The sequence below is a fragment of the Trichoderma gamsii genome (genome assembly GCF_001481775.2).
Source record: "Trichoderma gamsii strain T6085 chromosome Unknown Scaffold_26.2, whole genome shotgun sequence".
NCBI classification, from domain to species: domain Eukaryota; kingdom Fungi; phylum Ascomycota; class Sordariomycetes; order Hypocreales; family Hypocreaceae; genus Trichoderma; species Trichoderma gamsii.
In genome coordinates, this window is record NW_020171363.1 from 349,043 (window position 1) to 371,797 (window position 22,755).

The following is a 22,755-nucleotide window of genomic DNA, read 5'->3' on the forward strand; positions in this document are numbered from 1 at the left end:
CCTACTAATTTAATCAGCCATAAGCAAAATGCCATATCACTGTTATCATTTGACACAGAAATTATCAATTTGAATGAGTCAAACACCCAGACAGCACACCCGCCCATAGATGAGCTGTCAGTTGGGTTGGCTCTCATCTCAATTTTTTTTTTTTCTCTCTGGAAACCCACTATCGGCCTGCAGTTCCCTTTAGTTCTCGTTAAGTGCCTCACAGCTCCCGGCTGCGTCCAATCAAGCAGCTAAAGTCGTCACCATTACAACGCCAAAGCGCAAATCATTCCCCTCAACACCCCACCATTAGGACCTGCGTTGCTACCCCGCTAATTTTTTTCCCTTTTTTTTCCCTTTTCTAACTGACGACATCGGCTCTTTTGAGATTTATATAAAAGGGACAAGGAAAAAAAAAGAGAGCTTCCTTTTCTTTTCCTTTTTTGTCTCTGATTCATTCCTTCACATTTCTTCTTCCAATTCTTCAGAAGAAAGAATTGCCCCGCCTCAAAATGTCGAACCAGAAGATCGCCATCGTCTCCGTCTACGACAAGACCGGACTGCTGGATCTGGCTAAGGGTCTGGCCCAGCAGAATGTCCGGATTCTGGCGTCTGGAGGCACAGCTCGCATGATCCGCGAGTCTGGATTCCCCGTTGAGTATGCAAACATCCCATTGCCTCATCCTTGAATTTGAAAGGGGACCAATTCCGGTTGAGACATGGACACGCGACCAAAAAGAGAAAAAGAGAAAGAGTCAAAAAGTGGAGGATAAAGCAAAGCTACCGAGAGCTCATGACAAGACACAAATATGAAAACTAATGCGCCTCGGCGTATAGGGATGTCAGCGCCATCACAAAGGCCCCTGAGATGCTCGCCGGCCGTGTCAAGACTCTGCACCCTGCCGTCCACGCCGGCATTCTTGCTCGCAACCTCGAGTCTGACGAGAAGGACCTTGCCGACCAAAACATCAACAAGGTGGACTATGTCATCTGCAACCTATACCCCTTCAAGGACACCGTTGCCAAGATCAACGTCAGCATCCCCGAGGCCGTCGAGGAGATTGACATTGGCGGCGTGACGCTCATCCGCGCTGCCGCCAAGAACCACAAGCGAGTCACCATCCTGAGCGATCCCACCGACTACGCCGGCTTCCTGAGCGAGCTCGAGAAGGGCGAGATCAGCGACGCCAGCCGCAATCGCTATGCCCTCAAGGCCTTTGAGCACACGGCCGACTATGACGCCGCCATCGCCGAGTTCTTCCGCAAGGAGTACGCCGGCTCAGGAGACCAGTTCATGGCCCTCCGCTACGGCGCCAACCCTCACCAGAAGCCCGCCTCTGCCTTCACTTCCAACCAGCCCCTGCCCTTCAAGGTCCTGTGCGGCTCTCCCGGATACATCAACCTCCTCGACTCTCTCAACGCCTGGCCCCTTGTCAAGGAGCTCAAGGAGGCGCTAGGCAAGCCCGCCGCCGCCAGCTTCAAGCACGTCTCTCCCGCCGGTGCTGCCATTGGCCTGCCCCTGACCGACGACGAGAAGAAGGTCTACTTTGTCAACGATATCGAAGGCATCGACAGCTCTCCTCTTGCCCAGGCCTACGCCCGTGCCCGTGGCGCCGACCGCATGAGCAGCTTCGGCGACGTCATTGCCCTCAGTGACATTGTCGACGTCCCCACCGCCAGCATCATCTCCAAGGAGGTCTCCGACGGTGTCATTGCCCCCGGCTACGAGGACGCCGCTCTGGAGATCCTCAAGAAGAAGAAGGGCGGCAAGTACCTCGTCCTCCAGATCGACCCCGAGTACACTCCCGGCCCCGTCGAGACCCGCACCGTCTACGGCGTCACGCTCCAGCAGCACCGCAACGACGCCGAGATCTCCCCCAAGACCTTCAGCACCATCATCACCCCCAAGGACGCCGGTGCCCTCCCCGAGAACGCCGCCCGCGATCTCACCGTCGCCACAATCACCCTCAAGTACACTCAGAGCAACTCTGTCTGCTACGCCGTCAACGGCCAGGTCGTCGGCCTCGGCGCCGGCCAGCAGTCCCGTATCCACTGCACCCGTCTGGCCGGCGACAAGGCCGACAACTGGTGGATGCGCTTCCACGAGCGCGTCCTCGGCATCAAGTGGAAGAAGGGCACCAAGCGCCCCGACAAGAGCAACGCCATTGACCTGCTCGTCAGCGGCGAGCTACCCAAGGACGGCGCCGAGAGGGAAGCCTTTGAGGGTGTTTTCGAACAGGTGCCTCCTGCTTTCACCGACGAGGAGCGTGAGGCTTGGATGAAGCAGCTGAAGAACGTCTGCGTCTCAAGCGATGCCTTTGTAAGTTTTTCAACTTTTGATGTCCTCATTGTTCAGTACATCTGCTAATCTGCAATCAATCGTGTCAGTTCCCCTTCATCGACAACGTCTTCCGAGCCGCTCGCTCAGGCGTCAACTACATCGCCGCTCCCAGCGGTAGCCAAAACGACGGCGCCGTCTTCGAGACGGCCGAGAAGCTGGGCATTACCTTTGTCCAGCAGAACACTCGTCTGTTCCACCACTAAGAAAAAAAAAAGGAGCGGGGGAAGGATATGAAAAGGGAATTCAAAGAAACAGTAAAAGGGGAAATCCCGCCATCTGAAGGGAAAAATAGGAAAGAAAGAAAGATATTTAAAGAGAGCGATCAAAAATTATGTACAAATCTATCTAGACGTCATTCAAGTGTTGACAATGACAATTCTTTTTTTTTTTTAATGTGTACTCGCCTCTTCACATCTATTCTTTGACTGGTTTACTTTTAAGATCGGCGATTGTCTGTACCAATTCCGAATCCTCTGTCGGCTGAGTTGAGAAGCGAAACGACAACCTAGAGTGCATACCTATGTACTCAAAAGCAATCAGCAGGTAGCAGTTGGCCTGTGCTGCAGCCAGAGTGCTGGATAACTTTTCTTATACCTAGGCTAATAGGTAGATTATAAAAAGCGAGATGTGCAATCGACAACATATATATTCAACGATAGTACTCTTCTATTAAAATTATTGCTTATTTCTTAAATCAAGATTTAAAAACCTGGTGTTTAGATTAGATATATAATGCCTTGTTATCTTCTTGCGCCCTCAGATTCCTATTTTGTAACTCTTCTTTTTGTATTTGCCTTTTAGGTGGTATTTAGAAGGTCGATTGCCTGGTCCAGTCCTAATTCCCTTGCATTGGCTTTTTTTATCTCCAAGATCAGCATTTATATCAGTATATAGAAAAGCAGGCAAAAAATTATATATAGTTAAAATTGCTTCAAACATTCGCTTATGTGTGAAATATGTCCATGGCGTATTAAGAGATAAAAGACAAAGAAGTCAAATAGATGGTCGAGGTGGATATAAAGGATTTATCCAAAGGCGGAAATCCTTCAAATAGAAATCAAGGCTGCTTTGGAAGTAAAACATGCCAATCCTTTTATTTGGATGATAAGTATGCCTTGTAACCTACCTTACTGATTTCCAACATTAGAGGAAACTACAAGGGCCGCGTCATCGCTTCTTTTTTCTCCAGGCGAAGTTGATTTTCCTGGGCTATTGATTCAGCCTCTTCTGGCCTGCACTTATGGTTGCTGTGCATATGGCGCCTGAGCTGATCTAACCGATGGAAATCTTTGTTGCAAATGATGCAGACATGTGAGCCCCGGTTGTTATGGGTCCGGCGATGCTTTGAAAGATTGGATGATTCTCCAAACGTCTTGCCACATATATCACACACCAAAGGTTTGTAGCCAGTATGCGTTCGCTCGTGCATGGCTGAATCAAGGGTTAGAATAGCCTGGGAGAAGATGGACTAGGATGACTTACTAAGTGCGCTTTGTTGTTTAAAAGCATGTTCACAATCTGGATACGAGCACTTCCAAGGCTTTTCGCCAGTGTGTGTCCTCATGTGTTGATCGAGAGACTGCTTTGCGGAGAGATGCAGGCCGCAGACGGAGCATGTAACAGGTTTGTCTAGGAATGGTTAGTAATCAAAGCGTAACACAGCGCCGTAGTTGCCAAAGCAAATCGGTTCACTTACATCCTGTGTGAGTTTGGATATGGCGTTCCAGCTTGCTCTTTTGACCAAAAACATTTGTCCTGGTGCAGTCATTCCATTGACAGCGAAACCCCGGACGTTGTCGTGTCATGTCCTTTAAGTGATCGTTCTTTGTGTGTGTATGCAAGTCGCTTGCATCCTTAAACCGCATTCCACAGATTTTGTCACCAGCCATCTTCCACTGGCAGATACAATCGACAGCAGTCTCTGCGTCTGCAGCTGTGACCGAAACTGGCGCTGTTTCGGTTGATTTTGCCTCAAAAGTTAGTTCCTCTGGCTGTGCGAGGGGAGTGGTTGCCCGTGATGTCGGAGAAGGAGCAATTGATGAAAGCGCAGACATATTTTGTATAGAAATATCTGATGGAGAAAACTGCAGTCCACTTGTTGAAGCTGTGTTGAAAGAATAAGACGAGATGCTCGAGCGGCTTGGGGCCAGAGAAAACCGGTCTTCTACCTGTGTTGTCTGGGGTAGGCCAAACGGATCCAAATTCAACATATGCATTTGCCAGTGGTCTTCAAATATATGGTTGGCAAACTGGTCGACTGTGTTGACCTCGAAGCCACATGTAAAGTCGTCTGCATTGTGTGAAAACCCATGGCTTAGGATACCGCCATTGACAGCTCTAGGAAGGGTACATTTCGGGATAGCTAGGTCGGGATGGTCAGCTATACATGGACGAACATGATCTCGAGTATTCCGAGGGTCGTGGTATTGGAGAATATGCGTTGCTAGAGGGTTCTCTTGGTGCAGATATTCCCAAATCTGCTCAAGGCTATCGTCGCCGGCGGCTGTTGGCGAATATTCCTGCGGCAGCGCATGGCTGCAGGTCGACCCTGCAAAGCAAGAATGGGATCCAAAATCTGTATCTGGATGAAAGTGCTGGAAGCCGTCTTGTATCAATGCCGGGTGAGTGTCCCCTATAGAAGCGAGAGCTGCTGCTGCTTCCTTGTCACCATCTGACATGGCTTCGTTAGGAAAATGGTCCAGCTTAGCAAGGCTTGAACATTTCGCATCTGTACAGGGCGTAGCAGCATCCTCGCACGCCTCATCGAGGCAGAGATCCTGACTGTCTTCACATGCTTCACTGCATGCGTCATCATCACAGCACACTCCATGGCCTGTGTCTCCGCATTGGCTTGGGCAACTTATACCACAGCGAGATGTGCACGACACCACTGATACACAGTCCTCATCGCAATCCACCTTTGAGCTGGTTGGTTGATCCTGTGACTTATTACCAGACCAAAAGGAACGAGGGTCGGAAATCGCATTTATGAAATAGCTGTTGTCCCAGTTGGGAAAGGCGACCTCAGAATCTGGAAAAGAAAGATCCTGACTAGTATGGCCATGGCGGTCTTGCGGGTGTGCTTTAGCGGCGTGGTCCGAAAAAGCTGTCATGGTGAAATTCGTTGGCGGTGGCAATCTCGGCGAGAAACCTTTCAGAGACTTGAGTGTCTTGAAAGCGTCGGCAGAGACGATCGATCCTTGGGGGTCCAGGCATGAATCGTTGCGAAGAAAAGGATCTACTGAAGCTGCTGCCGCCGCCGCAGGATCGATAGTGCGATACTGCTGATTTGCATCTAAGAATTCGGAATATGCGTCATTATCAAAGTGGTGGGGGAGACGATTAAGGTCCATATGGGGACTGGAAGGCAAGTGGTCATCGTCCATGCTCTGCTGAATCGAGGCTTTTGTGAGTCGTCTACAAAGGTGCATCGTCATTAGCTAATCGAGCCGCGGCCGTGCCGGGGAGAAACAAAAAGGCACTGGGAATCTTACCCGAGAGAAACCTCGCTTTAGGAAGAACCTGAAAGAAAGGGTCAAAGGGGGTGAAAAGTCCAAAACTAGCTGGGCTGTATGGGGGAGCCTGGGAGATCAAAGTATCAAAAACGATCGAAATATAGATAGAGTTGTGCGCAAGATCCAGGGCGTGGAACCAAGGCTGTCAAACGCCGCAACGTGGGAATGTGCAGAGAGGCTGAGAGAGGGAAAAGGTAAAAAAGCAAAGGATGGGGTGCACAAGTTCTGCAGTTTTGCCAGCCTCGAGGCTAGAGTTGCTCCAAATGTCGTGCGCAGGCACAGCACAGGCGCAGGGAAGCAACGCCCGCCAGCTGTTGTGGCCCTGTAGCTGACCAACAGGGCGAGAACCTTGATGGTCTGCTGGTCGGGGCTGCTGCAACTTTTATGTGTTTTGCCGGCGAGCTGAGCCCCGCTGTAAATCCGGGCAGCGCTAGTGTGTTTGTGGGTAGCGGCTCAACCTCAGCCTTGAGTCTTGGGATTGCGTTGTAGACGTGCCGTTTCAGTTTGTACCTTGACTAAAAGGATGTTGTACGAGTATGGTTGTAAAGCACTATTGGCCTGCTTGAGTTGCACTTGATGTATGGAGCGTTCTCTTTAACAATATTGCACTAGATAATACTGCTTGAATAGGCATGCATATACAACAGACAATACGGTTGAGTTGTGAAGGAGTGACAGTACTTACACTGCTTGTACCAAGTAATCCCAACTTCTGGCTATCGACGTAGCTATGTAAAGAGGCCCAAAGGAAGGTACATTGGGCACAGTGTGTGTGTACTATAAATTGGTTTGTTTTCTAGGTACCCAACTTGTAGAAAACGAGCATCCTTACCACACTTATCTCAGGCCTTATGCTTTCACTGATACCGTCGTTTTCGGCCTTTCAACCACGTGGCATCACCAATCACGAAAGCATAAAAAAAAAATTCATTAATAGTCTATCACCACACAAAAAAAGACAAATCCTTATTTATTCATCCTCCTGGGCACAAAATCCCACCATTGCACGTACTAATGATCGCGTTCCAGGGTAGCAACCTCCCGTTCCTGGAGCCATAACCAGGAATAGGTAGTACCCCGCTTAAAGTCCCTGCAACTTCCAAGCCCCCCGTCTAGCCTCGCAGTGACGTCTCCCCCCTTCAAACAGGGCGCCAGTCCAGTAAGCTTCTTTTTATTTCCAAACCACATGCAAGCAGCCGGCGCGCCGCATCACCTATTGCTGAGCCGTCGCATCGGATGCTGTTTCAAATTCCGTGAATCGCCCATCTCTACAAGCAAAAGAGACACATAAAATATGAGCATTAGACGCACCTAGAGCCCTCCACTGCCTTTGCGACAACCGCCGGCCCCATATCCCCAGTGTCGCGTTATCGCATTTGCGCCTACCACTATCCCAGCACCACTGTCCAACAACCAACCGCACTTCAATTCTCCCTTGCTTTAGCAGCTCTCCCTCCCTTACCTCCCAAGTACTTCACAGCCATGGGCAACATCTGCGGCAAAACCGAATCCGAGCCATCTCAGCCCGGCCGTCCCCTCGGCTCCGCTCCGCCCCCGGGCCCGAAAACATCGCGCGTCCCCCCGAAAGTCGGCGGTCCTCCACGAACACTCGGCGGTGCTGGCAGCGACGTTGGAAGTGGTGTTAGCAACTCGAGCGATCCGAGCGATGCGCGAAGGAAAGCTGCCGAGGCGGCCGAGGTGAGCAGATAAGACCACCTTTGTGTACCCAAAAAGTTTTTTTGTGGCTGTTGACTGATACTCTTTGTTCTTTTTTTTTTTGGCAGGCCCGTGCAAAAGCCTCATCGAAAGGCGGCAAACTCCAATCGCAGCTCAATGCGCAAAAGAAGCAGAACCGGAACAGTACCCTAGCCGAAGCGAGCAACCAGGAACTTCGTGCCCGAGACGCAGACGAGGCCGCCAACGCGCGAAATTGGGAGTAATAGCGAGCTACCTACATCCTTACGCATTACACACAACGGGCGGTTTTTTATAGTTTGGCTTTTAATTCTTTTGAAGATACCTTGCGCGATTTCATGTGAGCGCGAAGCAGTGGATGCGTGCGGAATGTTAAGAGAAGGATAAAATGCTTCTGATGACGACGACGCATGAAGACCGTTGTACCGTTGATATTATTTTTCTTCCTTTTTCTTGACTTGGAGCCTCACCATCCTGCAGTTGCTGCCCTTTCAATTCCCTGTTTTTGTACTGTATTGCTACTGTAAAACTACGTCTTGGATTAGATTCGTCCAAACACAAGCCAGAAGAGCATGCGAAATGGAAAGCCTCAAATATGCTTGTATATAAAACTTTATCACCACGATTATACTTATTCACTTATACCAATACCAACCCAGACGTCCTTTCGTCTCGTATATAGATACTACTATAATATAATTAATGTGAAAATAATAGCCCTTCCCTTTTGCGCCCGATTTCTTTTCATAGCCCGATTTACAAAAACTTCCACGCCTAGTAAGAAGCTCCAGGTCCTTAAGTGACGGTATATCTTCCACTCGCAGGCGCTCTGCTATCTGCATCAGCAGCAGCAATGGTACCTTCTCTCAGAAGCCTCGTCATCTCATTCAAAGCACCCGCCACCACAAGCTCCGTATCACCCTCAATGAGAATATACAGCTTGGGCTCTCCTCCAGCTGGCACTTCTTTCCCGGGAGGATAAAAGCTGCCCTTTGTCGTAATAGACGTTCCAGTTGCCTCCAGAATCTTCGCCACGTTGGTACGATTGGTGACGGCCCATCTGGCCTTTTGCGGGAAGTCGTTGATTTCCAGCGTGGCATGGAAAGCACCAGCGTCCGGACCCTTGTTATCGATGGGTTGGCCCGACCGAAGCTGACCAGCTTTGCCCAGACGGCTGTTGATGGCACTGACAGCAGAGCTGACCTTGTCCAGGGGATCCTTGGCCTTGTCGCCTGTGGCAACAGCAGATTGTGTCGCTTTGTTTGCGCCACCCTCTCCAGACTCGGGTTTGGCAATTTCGCGAGACTGAACGGTGGAGGTCGCAGCTTTGATGGCGTTGAGTGTCTTTTCAATCTTCTTGTCATCCTCCTCTTTCTTGCCCTCTTCTTTAACCTCTTCTTCCTCACCCTCGGCTCTATGTGTCTTGCGCTCTCGAAGACGAGCAGCCTCGCGTTCCTGGTCCAGACGGTCCAGACCCTTTCCACCAAAGCCGGAGGAGTCCTTCGCCTTGCCCGACTTGACCTTTTCACGATGAGACTTTCGCATCTCGTTGAGTCGTTCTGGAACAGGTTGGTCACTTTGTTCCAAGGCTTTGGCGATACCAGGCGCGCAATTCTCTTGTTCAGGGGTAACAAAAGTGACTGCTGTGCCCGTGTTTCCTGCACGACCCGTTCGTCCTGCTCGGTGGACATAGTCTTCCAAGTGATTGGGTGCGTCGTAGTTGATAACAAGCTTGAGCTGCTTGACGTCCAAGCCGCGAGCGGCGACTGATGTGGCAATGAGAATGGGTACCACGCCCTTCTTGAAGTCTGAAATGGTAGAGTCCCGATCAACTTGATCCTTGCCTCCGTGAATGGACATGCAAGGGTAGCCCTTTTGCATTAGCTCCTTGAGCAAGTCATCCGCCTTCTCCTGTCGCTCCACGAAGAGCAATGTTCGGGCATCCTCATCTTTGTCATAGAGCTCGCCTAGCAGCTCCAGAACACGCACAAACTTGGTGCTCTCTTCTCTAATCTCGACAATTTGCTCAATCTCCTTGGCAACGACGCTGCGGCCACCCACGGTAATTTCAATGGGACTCTTTAGTACTTTCTTGGTGAGTGAGTCGATGAGGCGTGGCATGGTAGCTGAAAATAGAATGGTTTGTCTATCCGGTCGCATGTTGGCAAAGATTTTCATCACCTGTGGCTCGAAACCCATGTCAAACATTCGATCGGCTTCATCCAGAACCACGTACGTCACTCGTCGGAGGTTGGTGACTCTTCCTTGGTTCGCGGCCAGCAGATCAATCATGCGACCGGGCGTACAGACAATGATTTCAGCGCCACGCTTGAGCTCAGCAATCTGATCTCGGATGGGAGCTCCTCCGTACGCACAAACGGCACGCAGGTTCATCATCTTCAAAAAGGGCTTGCAGTCTCTGTGAATTTGCGTGGCAAGCTCTCGCGTTGGTGTCATGATGAGGCCGATAGGGCCATCGTTATCCTTGAGCGGCTCTTGATCCTTGATATGTCGGAACATGGGAAGCAAAAAGGCCATAGTCTTTCCCGATCCCGTCTTTGCCACACCGACGACGTCTCGACCAGACATCAACGAGGGAAGGGCTTGCATCTGGATTGGTGTGGGCTTTTCAAATCCAAGGGAGCTAATAACATCCAGGGTTTGGCGGGTAAGACCACACTGGGCCCATTTCTGAACGGGCTTGGGGACGTCTTTGCCGTTGACCTTGATTCCATCCAGCTCCAATCGTAAATCGGTAACATCTGCTTCAGAAAGATTGTTCAGCTCGGCAGGTTCAACCCAAAAATTCTTGCGAATAGGCTGTAAGTCAATCTTGGAGTAATCGACGCTTGGAATATCCTTCTTCTTGCGTTTATTCGAAATGGTAAGTAGGGCATCTGCATTCGGGTCGGCTTGATCTTCGAAAGCATAGTCGTCCTCCGAGAAATACGCTTCAGGCTCCTGCTTCTTTTTGGTCACAGAGGCCTTCTTCGGGGGGTTCTTGGTGGTCTCTGCCTGTTTGAGATCATCCATGAACGCTTCTAGGGGATCGACTTCCTCGACTTCCTCATCCACATCCATGGACTCTGCTGGAGGTTTACTGGCGGTTTCTCCGTCGGCGGCATGCTCGCCATTGGTACTTTGTTCTGCAACTTGGGGCTCGGCATCCTTCATCTCTTCATCAGCCTGGTTCTCTGTCTGGTTTTCAACTTGGTTTTCGGCTTGAAGACGTCTTTCGTGAGCAGCACGGGCGGCGGCGGCAGCCTCTTCTTCATTTTCAGCGAAAATGTCGCCATCCGACTCATCGTCTTCATCTTGGTCAGCGTAGGGCGTGTCATCCGCTTCTATGGGGAGACTGGGGAGCTTCGTGAGTTGTCGTTTAGTTGTAATCTCCTCATCCATGTCCAATTTCCGCTTGCTGGTCAGCTTGTCTCCTTCAGCATGGGACTTTCCAAATCCAAAACTGCTAGTCTTGGCGCGATTTGTGGGAAGGGCGGATGCTTGATAACATTTGTTAGAGAGGGTCAGATCTTGCATGGCAGATGTTGTTGAAGTCTCACCAGTAGGTGCTCGCTTAGCGGGGGCAGGAATGCTGCTTGGCTGAATATCTATAGATCCCAAAGCTCCCCCTTTAGTAGAATCAGATGATTTTTGATGGCTGGCAGACTTCTTCGCAATCGTTTTTGGATCAAACTTGCCGATATAAGGCTTTGCTGGAGATGCGCTGCCCGAGTCAACAGGAGTGGGTGAAGCGGCAGATGATACAACAGGCGATGGCGCAGCCGTCGATCCCTCTTTGGCTTTCTTGTCCATCTCAGCAAGGAGATTTCTCGTCTGGCTGGCATTCACCTCTTTTTGCTTCTGCCCCTCGAGCTCTTTCTTCTTCTTCCATGCTTCAAGCTTGGCGAGCCGCTCTGCCTTCTTATCGACCTCGGGCTGTGCCGCATTCGATTTGGCCTTTTGAGCCTGTGATGTGTCATGAGCTCTAGTTTCCTTATCCGGAACCAGAAGAAAACGTACCTCATCAACTCCATTCCTGCCACTGTCGGCCAGTGGAGTTTTCCGAGACCGACTGTCGGCACGGCTGCTGCGATTGTGAGAGTCAGCCGAACCCTCACGACGGCTTCTGTTTCTAGAGTCGTCTCGCCTCCTGTGGTCATCTCTGCTGCGGTCTCGTCTTCGGTCAGGCGAGCGGGGCCTGGGGGGTAGTCTCTCTCTCGATCTGGCGCCACGGCGATCGCGTGGCCCTCCGCGGTAGAAGTCATCGTCTCGGCGATCTAGGGAGCGGTCTCGTCGGCGGAAGTTATCACGGTCGCGATCGCGGTCACGGCCAACACGATCTCTGTTGTCTCTGCCTCGGTCGCGGTCGCGGTATCGATACTGTGGGTTGTTCAAGCTTCTGTCAGACTCATATCCGTGTGTATAGGAATTGCCCAAATTGGAGCGGAAGTGGAATAAACTAACATCCGGGCTGCGCGACCTTGAGCGCCGGCGCGAGTCCCTTCCATCGTCTCGGCGGTCTCTGGCATCCCGCCGGTCGTCATCTTTCCGGTGGCGGCGCGAGTTGTAATGGCTGCCTGCAGGACTTGGTGAGCGCGAGTCTCTTGGCCGAGCCATTGTTGTGGTCTCGCAGGCTCGGTAAGACACTACGTTGTGTGAGTACTACTTTTGTTTTGTCTCCAGGCGACCCCAAGTCTCCTTTGTTCCTCTTCTCTTTCCAGTGGCGAGTTTTGAGAAACGCGAATCGATATCCGATATTTGGCCCAAACGACGTATTGATGGTGATCGATGCCGGTCGTAGAATGCAGCCGATCAAACCAATTCTAACGCACAGCTCGTGTGCTGAAATTCAAAAAATGGCGACGCAATCTGAAGGGCGATATTAGATGAAACGACGATTGAATGTTGAGACGGAGGGGAGTTGACGTGCCGTCACAAGTGTTGGGGTCAGAAGAGGCCCGCTGAAAAGTTGCTTGAAGTTGTAGGACAGCCGAGCTTCAGCCGACGGAGTCGGGCGCCGCGACGATTTTACTGCGCTAATCCCCATGTGGTCTCAGCAGCTTGTCGCGCTCTCACTCAATCTTGCATCTGCTTTCTCGTCTAAGCTGACTTCATCAATTCAAACGCAATGGCCGGGCTTGTTGGGTATGCAAGTTCTGATGAAGAAGGAGAAGATGAGCGGCCTCAATTGCAGCAGGAGACTGCCCAGGTATTTATACATGTCGAGCTTGTGTCTGCGCAACAGCATTTTGTGACTAACACGCTGATAGGTCGCCGCACAGGCAGCAGCTGCTGAGACTGAAAAGGATGCGCCGCGAATAAGTGAGCGTCTACAATTCAATGAGGAACAGAGCCCCAAAGATGAATCAGAGACACGGGATGAGTCTTCATCTTCACCGAAACAAGACTCTGATCGCCACCCACCAACTACTATCGGCCCCGTGCTCCAGAGTGCTGTTCCTCTGGGTCCATCTCTTCCACCTGCCGACGCCTCCATCACAAATGCCCTCCCAGACCCGGATGAATCTCAAGAACCGCCTGCATCTCCATATTCCGCAAACCGCGCTTTGATACACGACCTCACCCTCCCCTCCGTACCTAATCTTGACATCCCGCCTTCGCCACCAGGGTCTCCTCCACTGGGGGCTAACAAGAAAGTCGATCAGTTTCTGCAACTCAAGAAAAAAGGCGTACACTTTAACTCCAAGCTTGAGCAATCTACTGCGTTAAGGAACCCTTCATTAATGGATAAGCTACTGGACTTTGTCGGCATTGATGAAGTGGGCCAGTACGAGACGACGCTCCCAAAAGAGTTGTGGGATCCAAGAGGGTTTCCAGAATGGGCATTCAGGGACAAGTTGAGCAAGAGCAGGGAAAAGATTGCTAAAGAGAAGGAGGCGGATAGGACCGGTGGTGGCAGAACAGCCATTGATTTTGTTGCGTCAAATTCTTCATCCAGCGGAGCTGCTGCTGGCGTGCCAGGAGGGCTTAACAGTAGAGGCGAAAAACGCAAAGGAGGCTGGAAATGATGACTACGAACATACACATATAGCGAGGGCATGGATACAAACGAGCGAAGATATGGATGCAAGGAATTTATTGAACAACTAAAGCAAAAGCATATAATCTGCTTAGCAGAGTATAGCAGATTATACAGACATACCAGGGCTGGATAAACCCCTTATTAATAAAATTGCGTGGCCATGGGCGGCCCTACACTACCTTGTAATACAAACATCTACATCGAGGTATCATGAATCAAATGCGTTGTGGCTGAGGACTTCATAGCACGTCTTCTTGTTCGTTCCCATTCCTTAAAATAATCACTCAGAAAGTGAAATGGTATATGCAACCCAGCACCGAGGACACGCAATAGCAAACATCATCCACAGTAAAAGAAGAAGTATTTTTGTAGCGACAAAAATTGAAACCAAAACCCCCTCCCTTCCCTCCACCAGACACCATCTCCAGGCACAATTATAATAGAGAATAAAAGGATGTCGTGAATAAGTTGTGTTTGAGCAATTCGCTCAACTCAACCACTGGTACTGGAAAACTTATGGTTTTCTCAGTTTTAGCTGGACTTGGGGCAGCTGATAGTAGTGCCGAGCGAGTTCTTGATGATGCTGCCAATGTCCATAGGGACAGTCTCGTTGTTGGCAGACAGGCCGTCGAGGAAGTACTGGAGTGTCTGGCCATCCTTGACAACAGCGGAGCCTCGGAGCTTGACGGGGATGATTCCAGTTTTGCAGTACTTGGCACTCTGAACTGCCTGAAGAACAGAAATCTGATCGAGATTGGCGGTGATGGGAACCTTGTTGCTGCCAGGGACAAGGAGAAGGTTGGGGATGGTAAGATTACCAATGTTGGTGTTGTCAATAAAGTTGGTAAACGTGGCGTTGCCCTGGAGTAGTGTGTCAGCACGGCAAAGGAAAATAAAAGTTTAGATTTATCAAGCGCTCATATTGCTCAACTTACAATGTCAAGAGTGAAATAAGAAGCATTGGGGATATCAGCGGTGGCCTTGAAATTCGGCTGGCCCTTCTTGGGGCTGATGTTGATCTTTCCGCCATCGACTGTGGTGCCATTGAATAGATTCAGACCCTTCATGTTGATGGTCTTCTTGAAAGTGACGCCGAACTTGGTGGACAGGCCAGACGGCTTGACCTTGGTCCTTCCGTACACGGTGACGTTGAGAGTCTCGTTGGCGGCGAACCAAATGTTGAAGGTGTTGAAGGCGTCGTGGTCTCCAATGGTAATATCCTGGCTGATGTTGACGAGCTGGTGCTTGTCACCGTTGGTCTTGGGGAAGGAGATGTTGAGGAAAGGAGTCTGGCCAGGGAGATCCTCGAGGTACATGACACCGTCAAAGCCATCGATGTTGGCCTTGATGGAGCCATCGGTGGTGATGGTGGAGTTGATTTGCAGGGTGATGCTGTCAGGCTTGGTGTTGATGACGTTGACGCCCTGGATTTCCAGCTTGGCGTCGTTGACCTTTTGCTGGGCGATCTTGGGAACTCCAACGAAGATGCTGGGGTCGAAGGTTAGCGAGATGGATACACGTTTTCTCGTTTTGAGGCGAGTCGCGTCAACGAGTCTCACAGAGTATGACACTTACACGAGGCAGACCACCAGGACAACTATGCATATCAGGACGAGCAGATATGCCCACCAAAAGCGCTTCAAATGGCCCAGACATCCTCTCTTCTTGGGCGCAGCCGCGGGCGCGACAGGCTGATCAACTCGGCTCTCGGTCTGGTAGACCTCAGCGCTCTCGTTCTCTTCCTTGTTGGACATTTTTTCTGATTTCCTCTTCGTTACTGAAATTGACTGGGGGTTGTCGGATTAAGCGAGAGCGAATCGGCTCGACTCTACTAAAGATGAAGAAAAAATCTGGGGGATCCCCGAGCGCGTTTCCGTCCTACGCTGTATATAAAATATGTGCCTTTCCACAAAAAAAAAAAAAAGAGGCCTTCGTTCCAGTGGTTGGCGAATTAGGTGACGGCGGTTTAGAGAATCAACAACTGCCTACAGCCCTCATTGGCCCTTGGAAGAATTTGGTGATGGTGGTGGCGGCAGCCGGCAGATGGAAGGATGGCGCACGCAGAACCTCCACAAAGCAGCAATGAGGGAGGAAAAGCAGGGCCGGGGGTGCAACTACGAGAACGATTTGGAGATCGCAATGTTTAAGTATCGAGCCAGCGTGGGCGAGACACTGACATGGGACCGGCGGAAGGTCAAAAGCGAGCGAGCAGGGGCAAAAGATTGGCGACCAGGGAGGGTCATGTCATGGCGGCCCTAGAGCTCTGTGCCAGCTGGAGGAACAGCGAAAGGTATTTCTGGCGATGGAGCGTGTGCCTCGCCGCCGGTGACCCAGGTTCCTCGTCGCGCATCTGCGGCTGCAAAGATACCTGATCCCCCCTCCCATCTTTTCCCCTCGTTCAACCACAGGTACCGGCAGCAGCTAAACTCCTTCACCCTCCACCATTACGCATCGCGAAGCTTTTCAGCAACCGGGAAACTGCTGCTGGATCTGGTGCTCGTTTGGCGTAGGCCGCCGCCCCGGTCTTCTGCGTCCAAACCTGCTCCACCCACCTCTTCGTGACGTTCCCTGTTCATCTGCAACGCCTAGCCCTGACTCGGCGTAGATGCGCCATCCTACCAGCCAGTCACGGCCGCCAATCTCCACCACCCCCAGCGAATGCAGCGATTTGCAGCCAGCTAGACCCGGTACATTGCGCTCCAAGCCCAGCGCGGAGGCAGCGCGTTAAGCCGCAACGAGACGAGCCCCGAGGCGCCGCAAGCCTCCCCGCAAACGCAGCAGCGACCTGTGCGTTACCACCGCTGCTGTGCGAGTACCGCTGCATACCCTGGTAGCTACCGGGTACCTTTGTCTGGGGCACGAGTCGAATACAGGTAATTGCTGCAGCTCGTACTTGTTTGTCTGGATGTGCGCTACCACACCTGCGCCGCGCCACCAACTCCCAACACGGCGCCCTCGACTGCCAGTGCAACAGCCTTCACATCGACATGACGAGAATTGCATGGATGTCTGCAGCTGCCGGCCACTAGGAGGGAGATCCCTCGGCTGTTTGAAATCGCTGGGTCGCTGCGTCACACGTGAAAGTCGATGCTGATGCAGAGCTGCGAGGGGAAGAGCTGGCAGAGACAGACAGGTGTCGATCGTATATTCCCAGCAAGAACTATAAGCGAACTGACTTGTGTACTTCCAGGCATACAGTACTATCAAACGACTAGCTATCAGAAGAAAGGAAAGTAAGAACAAAAAAGATTCGATTCCAAAGCACCCCCTACCCGATGGTGGCCCAATGATTGCATGTCAATTACACGAACGGCACGTCGAGATAAATTTCTTTCGCACGCGACCCTGCTCGCCCCGTCGAAGCCTAGTGGGCTCTCTCTTGGGCTCCGCTACGTTGGCCTGGCATCGAAACCACCTCCTACGAGCAGTATTTCGTACGTACGAGGTATTGCAAGCAAGCACTAGCAATAGGATCATGCCATGTGTCTATGCTACTGAGTGATATTGTTGCACACGCATGTACGAAGTGCATGTCGATGCCAAGATAGGCCACTGCAGCATGCACGGACTGCAAAAGCTTGTCAAACAACGGCCATGTTAGACAACATCCTTGACAGCGAGGCTACGGTTTCAAAATACTTTTTACTCTTCGACCAATTCCAGTCACGCCCAGTGGCAACTGCGCAGAAAAAAGGGGCCTCTGAACAGCCCAAGCTAGGTCAAAGGGCCGAGTAGGAGAAACATGGCCAATCTGCGCCATAAAAAAGAGGACCGGCGGTACAGCTAAAAGTAAGCCGCTTCTCAATGCGACGACGAGGCTCCACAGCTTCCACACGACCTTACCAAAAGCCTGCAGGAGATGATTCCTGACTGGGAACCGTTCCGGCGAGCCACCGGGCCGCGAGACCCAGAATTAAGAGCGCCACCGCATCTCATCATCTCTTAAAATGCACTACGGAGTAAAGCTTGTCAGAATATCTCCATATCAAGTGTACAATTAGGAAAATTAGGACAAAAAGCTCGATGTTGATTGCGGTGACAACAACAAGACGGAGAAAAGAAAGAGAATGGAGGAGGAAAATCAACAATATTGCTTGACTAGGATCTCCACGCCCAGAGATCAAGAGCTGAAGCTCTCGGTTAACACTTTTTGGCAGGAAGGAGAGAGAAAAATTTGCGTCTCTATCAAGGGGCAGATGTGCAAAGCATGCATGCAACTCTGCATTGGTAACGTCTGATCAGTGCATCGTCTTGATGAGATCGTTACACCGAGCCAAAGATGAGATGACAGTGGCTTTTTGCTTGCCAGCCAGTAGGACCTGATCCTGCCCTGGTCTCGGCCGATGCGACTCATGCGGGGACAAGCTGTCGCCTTGAGAAAACGGCAGCTAGTCGACACGATTGGCAGAGCGGAAATAAACGGCCTCCACTCTTCCTTATATGAGACTCTTATCAGGAAAAAGAATTAGCCCCAATCATAGCTATGAGATGCTGTAGCCAAATTGTGGTTGGCGAATCCTTTGCGTCTCGGCCATGATGCGAACAATTTCAGCTTGGAAGCGTGCTGCGTCGCCTCATCGCCAGCTTGCGCAGAAACAGAGGCGTCGGTGTCACATTGCATACCCGCCCTGCTTTAAACCACCACTGACATTATTTCGACAATGCTCCGACAGCCTCTTTTGCTAGCGGTGCGGCTCCACATACCGTCAAATTTTTGTCGGTAGACCCAGCGGCGTCAACTTGGGGGGCTGCAGTTCAGCCAATCGCGGACTCCCGATGTTTTTGCTCGATATTAGTCTGGCCACGACAGGATGGTTCATGTGCCATAAAATATTTGCCACAGCAAACCTAATAGTTTGCTACAACGATTGCTTGCGATTTGGTTGTTGCTGCGTATTAGGCCCTTTCAAGCTACCGCGCTGTGATCGAGCCATGTCGCATCGTCGGAAGCCCGGATACCCAAGATATTGGACTCGCCTTATTACTTGAGATCAACGAATGGCACTATCTGTGTGAACTCTAGATGAGTCTACGAGCTTGCTATTGGAGAATCTCTTTCCCGGCATTTGCGAACAAACTCGAGGGTATGGCCGCTGCAGTACCACGATAGTATGCAATAGCCTGTACTTGGCGTTGGATGCTCTAAGAATGCGCTTCGGCGACCTTATACGAGAAATAGACCACGAGCAAGCAGAGCTCTTCGGCCCACCCGATAGAGTAGACGAAGAGTTACGTTATGAGTCTCTTTCTGAGCCACACCAAGTCTTGGGATCCTTGACTCTTGCTCACGCATCCCTTACATTAGCAGACTGCAACTGCGATAGTCTATGGTGTCAGGCTTACCGGATTCAGCTGCACCACATGCCCATTTTGGCTGTGATACAGGCGCCTCTCGGCCACGCCAAGTCTGTCCACGAGCCACCGTTACTGCACCTGCGCTTGGAGTGTATTCTGCAACAGCTCACTTGTTTCAATATGGCGCTCACTGCTCGTGCTCAGACCAAAAATAACTTATACGAGCCGGTGTGAAGAGGGGGCTAGGGTGTAATCCAGGATTTCGCCTACAGCTATAGACTACTACTACTATTTTACCCCAAGGACAAGGCGCCAGTACCAAGTGGGTTATCAACTCACAAGTCATTGTACTACAAAGACTCGTTTGCAGTAGCTGTATCTACTAACGGAGTAATTTCAAATAGGGCATCAATTGAAAGCTAGCACAGAGATTGACCGCCTCGAAGAAGCGGTGCCACCCTATCGTCATCGCTGATCCTGATCATCACGACAGTTCCAGAGATGGCACTACCACCGGGGAAATATTGGGCATCGCAAGAGTTTCTCCAAAGGTACATGTCGGTATATCTTATTGCCTACATTAGCTGCATCACAAGCTCGCCGCATGTGAGGCCTCGCTCGGAATCATGCCGCACGAGTGTACCAATCCAAGGCTGTTTCGACTAAATATCTCGCTTGCTTATTCGCTCGCTCGCTGCCATTTCTAGTCAAGAATCCTGAGAGCCAACCCCAACCACAGCCACGCCCAAATAGAACTAGTTCTCGCATCTCAATCTTCCCCAGCTTTGATCTTTCGCAGCCGTAGATGCTGCAGAGATGAGCTGCTGCCAGCGCTAGTGGTTGCGCACCCACCCGCCCACTCACCCCGCCGTCAGCCATCACGAGCTGCCGAGGATGCATATGAAGATTCATCTCCTCACAGCTTCGGCTTCGTCCACAGCCCTTGCCTGTCCAGCTCCGCATCTCCATCGAAAATATCTCTCTCCACACGGCGAGTGTTGATCTGGGGCCCCGACAATTAGCTGCTGTAACCAAGGATCGCCAAGATTTCAAAGATCCTGGGGGCGTCATTTTCTCGTTTTCTAGCCTCCCCCAGATTACTCCTTTACCAGGGGCAAGCGGTGAGGCTAGAGGATTGGACGATACTTACAAATCTGGGGCCGAGCTCTTGTACGTTCTTTGCTCCGAGGAGCCTCATGCATGTGGCAGTCTCCGCCGAAAGAACTATTCAGGGCCGACATCGCCCGAGTCGTTAGAAACCTTGTCTTGTTTACTTATTGAGAAGTGAAAGAGGGGAAGAGGGGAATGCACAACGATTGACATGGAACATCATGACGTGGTTCAATGGGGCATATTCGCCATGGGAATTCCATAGCACCACCGTCATGATAAGCACAACTCGCTCATCACAAGAATGATTATACCAAACGCCATCACTTGCCATGTGGGGGATTGGGGAACCAACTCACTTTCCAATGTTCGCTCTACGCCAGCCTCGCCTCCGGCTCCAAGGCCAAACAATGCGGCACGGCCAATGCCCACAGCTTTGGCACCGAGGCAAAGGGCCTTGACAACATCGGTACCCCTCTTGATTCCACCGTCGACCCAAACTTCGATCTTGTCAAATACTTCAGGGCAATACTTTCTGATCTCGAGCAAGACGTGAACGGGAGGTGAAGCTGTGTCAAGAGCTCGCCCACCGTGGTTGGACAGGATGATGGCTTTGACCTGTGGTGCGTATTTGGCGGCAAGGTAAGCATCCTCATACGTGTGAACCCCCTTGAGCACGATTGGCAGGTCTGTATGCTTTGCTAGCCACGGTAGCGTCGTCTGCCATGTCAAATCGCTGGCTGTGCCGAAGAAGAGCTGCTGACCGACACCGCCGCCGCCGGGTCGCTTCTCTGTGCCGCCTTTGACACCTGGCTCAACCACCAGTCCTTTGTCAAAGTTGGATTTCTCATCAATCTCACGCTTGCCAGGGACAGCCGCGTCGAGCGTCAGAACAATAGTCTTGTATCGGTCTCTCATCTTGTGGATGCGTCGCAGCATCTCCTCGCTCCTTTCGCGGCGGTTCTGGACATACAGTTGCCATCCAAACATCTGACCCGGCTTTGCTTCGGCAGCAATTTCCTCCGGGGTCATTGAGGAGTTGTTGGAGACGAGCTGGAGAGCACCGAACTTGGCTGCCGCTCTGGCAATGCCCAGCTCGCCGTCTGGGTGAGCTAACCTGGCCATGGCGGCTGGGCTGATGTATATGGGAAGGCCGACTTTGTGGCCGAGAAGAGTCGTTGACAGATCGCATTGCGTACAGTCGACGAAGACACGAGGCCGTAGTAGGATGTCTCGGTATACTGTATTATTAAAGGATTTTGTGATCATGTCGTCGCTGGCAGAGTAGTAGTAGGCCCATCCTTTCTTGGGAATTCGTTTCGTGGCCTCGGCTTCTATTTCGTCGAGGTTCAGAAGCGTCTCTAGCGGTGCCGGAGCATCGTCGTCTTTCTGAGCCGGCGCTTCTGGCTTCTTTGCTACCAGCGTCTTGGGATCGACCGTGCCCAGCTTCGCCTCGGGCTTGAGCTCGTCCAGCGTGCCCGACGGGTGGATGGGATCAAACTCCTCGGTGGCATCCTGGCCGGCCAATTGGAGGATCACCTTTGAACCGCCGGGATGCGAGGAGAGGAAGTCGGTCACATCGTACACGTTTCCGTAGAGGATCACCCAGCAGCTATCGGCGGAGTTGTGCTTCGCGACTACAAATCGACGAAAGCTGTCGGTAAGCAACCCAATTTGCTTAAAGTTGAGGGGAACATCCAATTATTGGTTGCAAAAGTGGCGCCATACCTTCGGCAGCATCGAATACTTTGGCCATCTTGGCAGTTTTCTATATCTCACTACTACAGCGGCAGCGAGTCTACGACGAGTGTTGGAAGTGACATTGACGCTATTCTGTCGGCTCCAGAGTGCCGTCACCTTGTCTATTAATGAAAACGACGCAGCGGACCCCATGCGTGTTTCCATTCGCCGAGTTCGCCCTTGCGGTTAATGGCCGCCCCGGTAAACTTGTGGCCTAGCGTGTGGGGAGACTATGGGAGAGCTATTCGTGCGTGCAAACTTCCCACCAATGAAGGCTGTGCTTTCGGTAATACGTGCTACGTTGTTCGGGTTGGTTACTCGCGAGAAAGGCCTGCCTTACGTGCAGTACCTCGTATGATATAGAGTGGATTGTATTGCATCTGTGTAAACACTGTACTTGTAAGAGCGATGATGGGCTAACCAAGATTCAATGTCTTTCCTTCTGATTACAAGTATACGAATTGAGTCTCTAGCCAATGATTGAATTGCTCCATAGAGCATTAAGCTTTTAGCAGCATAGATCCCAAGTCGCCTATCGCGTAATTGGTCATGGAGTTGATTTGGCGTCCTAGATTTGTCCGGTAATTATCCAGGATGCACCCCGACTTACAGCTCTATCCGAAACCGGGGCTTTTCCCATTGGATAGGCCAAAGATAGCAATATTGAGGAAACCATAGGCCTATCTTTCTTTACGATATACTGTTTGCGGCCACTGCGGCATTCCTCTGTGAATTCGTTTGTCTCTTCTACGCCGCGGCGTTACTGTCAATAATAGCCCGCGTTTAGCCGCGCATTTCCTATTTGAGAAGAGACCTCATTTTCAATTGCCGGAATCTCCACTTAAAAGAAAATAATCCATTTTAGGAAAACATGGTAACAGTACCATGAAGCCTTTACTTGTCATGATATGAGAAAGAATCGGGACTTGGCTGGAGAAATTGGCGATTGTGCGATTGCTCTGCTTTATTCTTGACATGCTCAGCAGTTGAGGGCATGAATATCGAAGTGCTCTGCATGATATCAGGTT

General features: G+C 51.2%; 7 protein-coding genes across 7 annotated transcripts; 3 read left to right on the top strand and 4 right to left on the bottom strand.

Moving 5' to 3' along the window:
* Positions 1 to 500: 500 nt before the first annotated feature.
* On the top strand, positions 501 to 2,532 carry TGAM01_v207256 (bifunctional purine biosynthesis protein ADE17; the record flags this gene model as incomplete). Its single annotated transcript, XM_018803678.1, has 3 exons — positions 501 to 646; positions 826 to 2,308; positions 2,377 to 2,532. 3 exons carry the CDS (start codon positions 501 to 503, stop codon positions 2,530 to 2,532), a joined length of 1,785 nt encoding a protein of 594 aa, XP_018663051.1.
* Positions 2,533 to 3,797: 1,265 nt separating this feature from the next.
* TGAM01_v207257 (zinc-responsiveness transcriptional activator) lies at positions 3,798 to 5,715 on the bottom strand (the record flags this gene model as incomplete). Its single annotated transcript, XM_018803677.2, has 2 exons — positions 3,798 to 3,958; positions 4,026 to 5,715. The coding sequence occupies 2 exons, from the start codon at positions 5,713 to 5,715 to the stop codon at positions 3,798 to 3,800; spliced, it is 1,851 nt and encodes a 616-aa protein (XP_018663050.2).
* A 1,611-nt stretch (positions 5,716 to 7,326) lies between these two features.
* TGAM01_v207258 (hypothetical protein) lies at positions 7,327 to 7,784 on the top strand (the record flags this gene model as incomplete). The annotated part of the gene is made up of 2 exons (XM_018803676.1): positions 7,327 to 7,542; positions 7,629 to 7,784. The coding sequence occupies 2 exons, from the start codon at positions 7,327 to 7,329 to the stop codon at positions 7,782 to 7,784; spliced, it is 372 nt and encodes a 123-aa protein (XP_018663049.1).
* Positions 7,785 to 8,334: 550 nt separating this feature from the next.
* Positions 8,335 to 12,156, bottom strand: TGAM01_v207259 (pre-mRNA-processing ATP-dependent RNA helicase PRP5; the record flags this gene model as incomplete). The annotated part of the gene is made up of 1 exon (XM_018803675.1): positions 8,335 to 12,156. One exon carries the CDS (start codon positions 12,154 to 12,156, stop codon positions 8,335 to 8,337), a length of 3,822 nt encoding a protein of 1,273 aa, XP_018663048.1.
* A 511-nt stretch (positions 12,157 to 12,667) lies between these two features.
* On the top strand, positions 12,668 to 13,568 carry TGAM01_v207260 (hypothetical protein; the record flags this gene model as incomplete). Its single annotated transcript, XM_018803674.1, has 2 exons — positions 12,668 to 12,748; positions 12,810 to 13,568. The coding sequence occupies 2 exons, from the start codon at positions 12,668 to 12,670 to the stop codon at positions 13,566 to 13,568; spliced, it is 840 nt and encodes a 279-aa protein (XP_018663047.1).
* A 545-nt stretch (positions 13,569 to 14,113) lies between these two features.
* TGAM01_v207261 (hypothetical protein) lies at positions 14,114 to 15,336 on the bottom strand (the record flags this gene model as incomplete). Its single annotated transcript, XM_018803673.1, has 3 exons — positions 14,114 to 14,443; positions 14,518 to 15,070; positions 15,158 to 15,336. 3 exons carry the CDS (start codon positions 15,334 to 15,336, stop codon positions 14,114 to 14,116), a joined length of 1,062 nt encoding a protein of 353 aa, XP_018663046.1.
* A 4,924-nt stretch (positions 15,337 to 20,260) lies between these two features.
* TGAM01_v207262 (hypothetical protein) lies at positions 20,261 to 21,743 on the bottom strand (the record flags this gene model as incomplete). Its single annotated transcript, XM_018803672.1, has 2 exons — positions 20,261 to 21,624; positions 21,716 to 21,743. The coding sequence occupies 2 exons, from the start codon at positions 21,741 to 21,743 to the stop codon at positions 20,261 to 20,263; spliced, it is 1,392 nt and encodes a 463-aa protein (XP_018663045.1).
* Between the last annotated feature and the right edge of the window lie 1,012 nt (positions 21,744 to 22,755).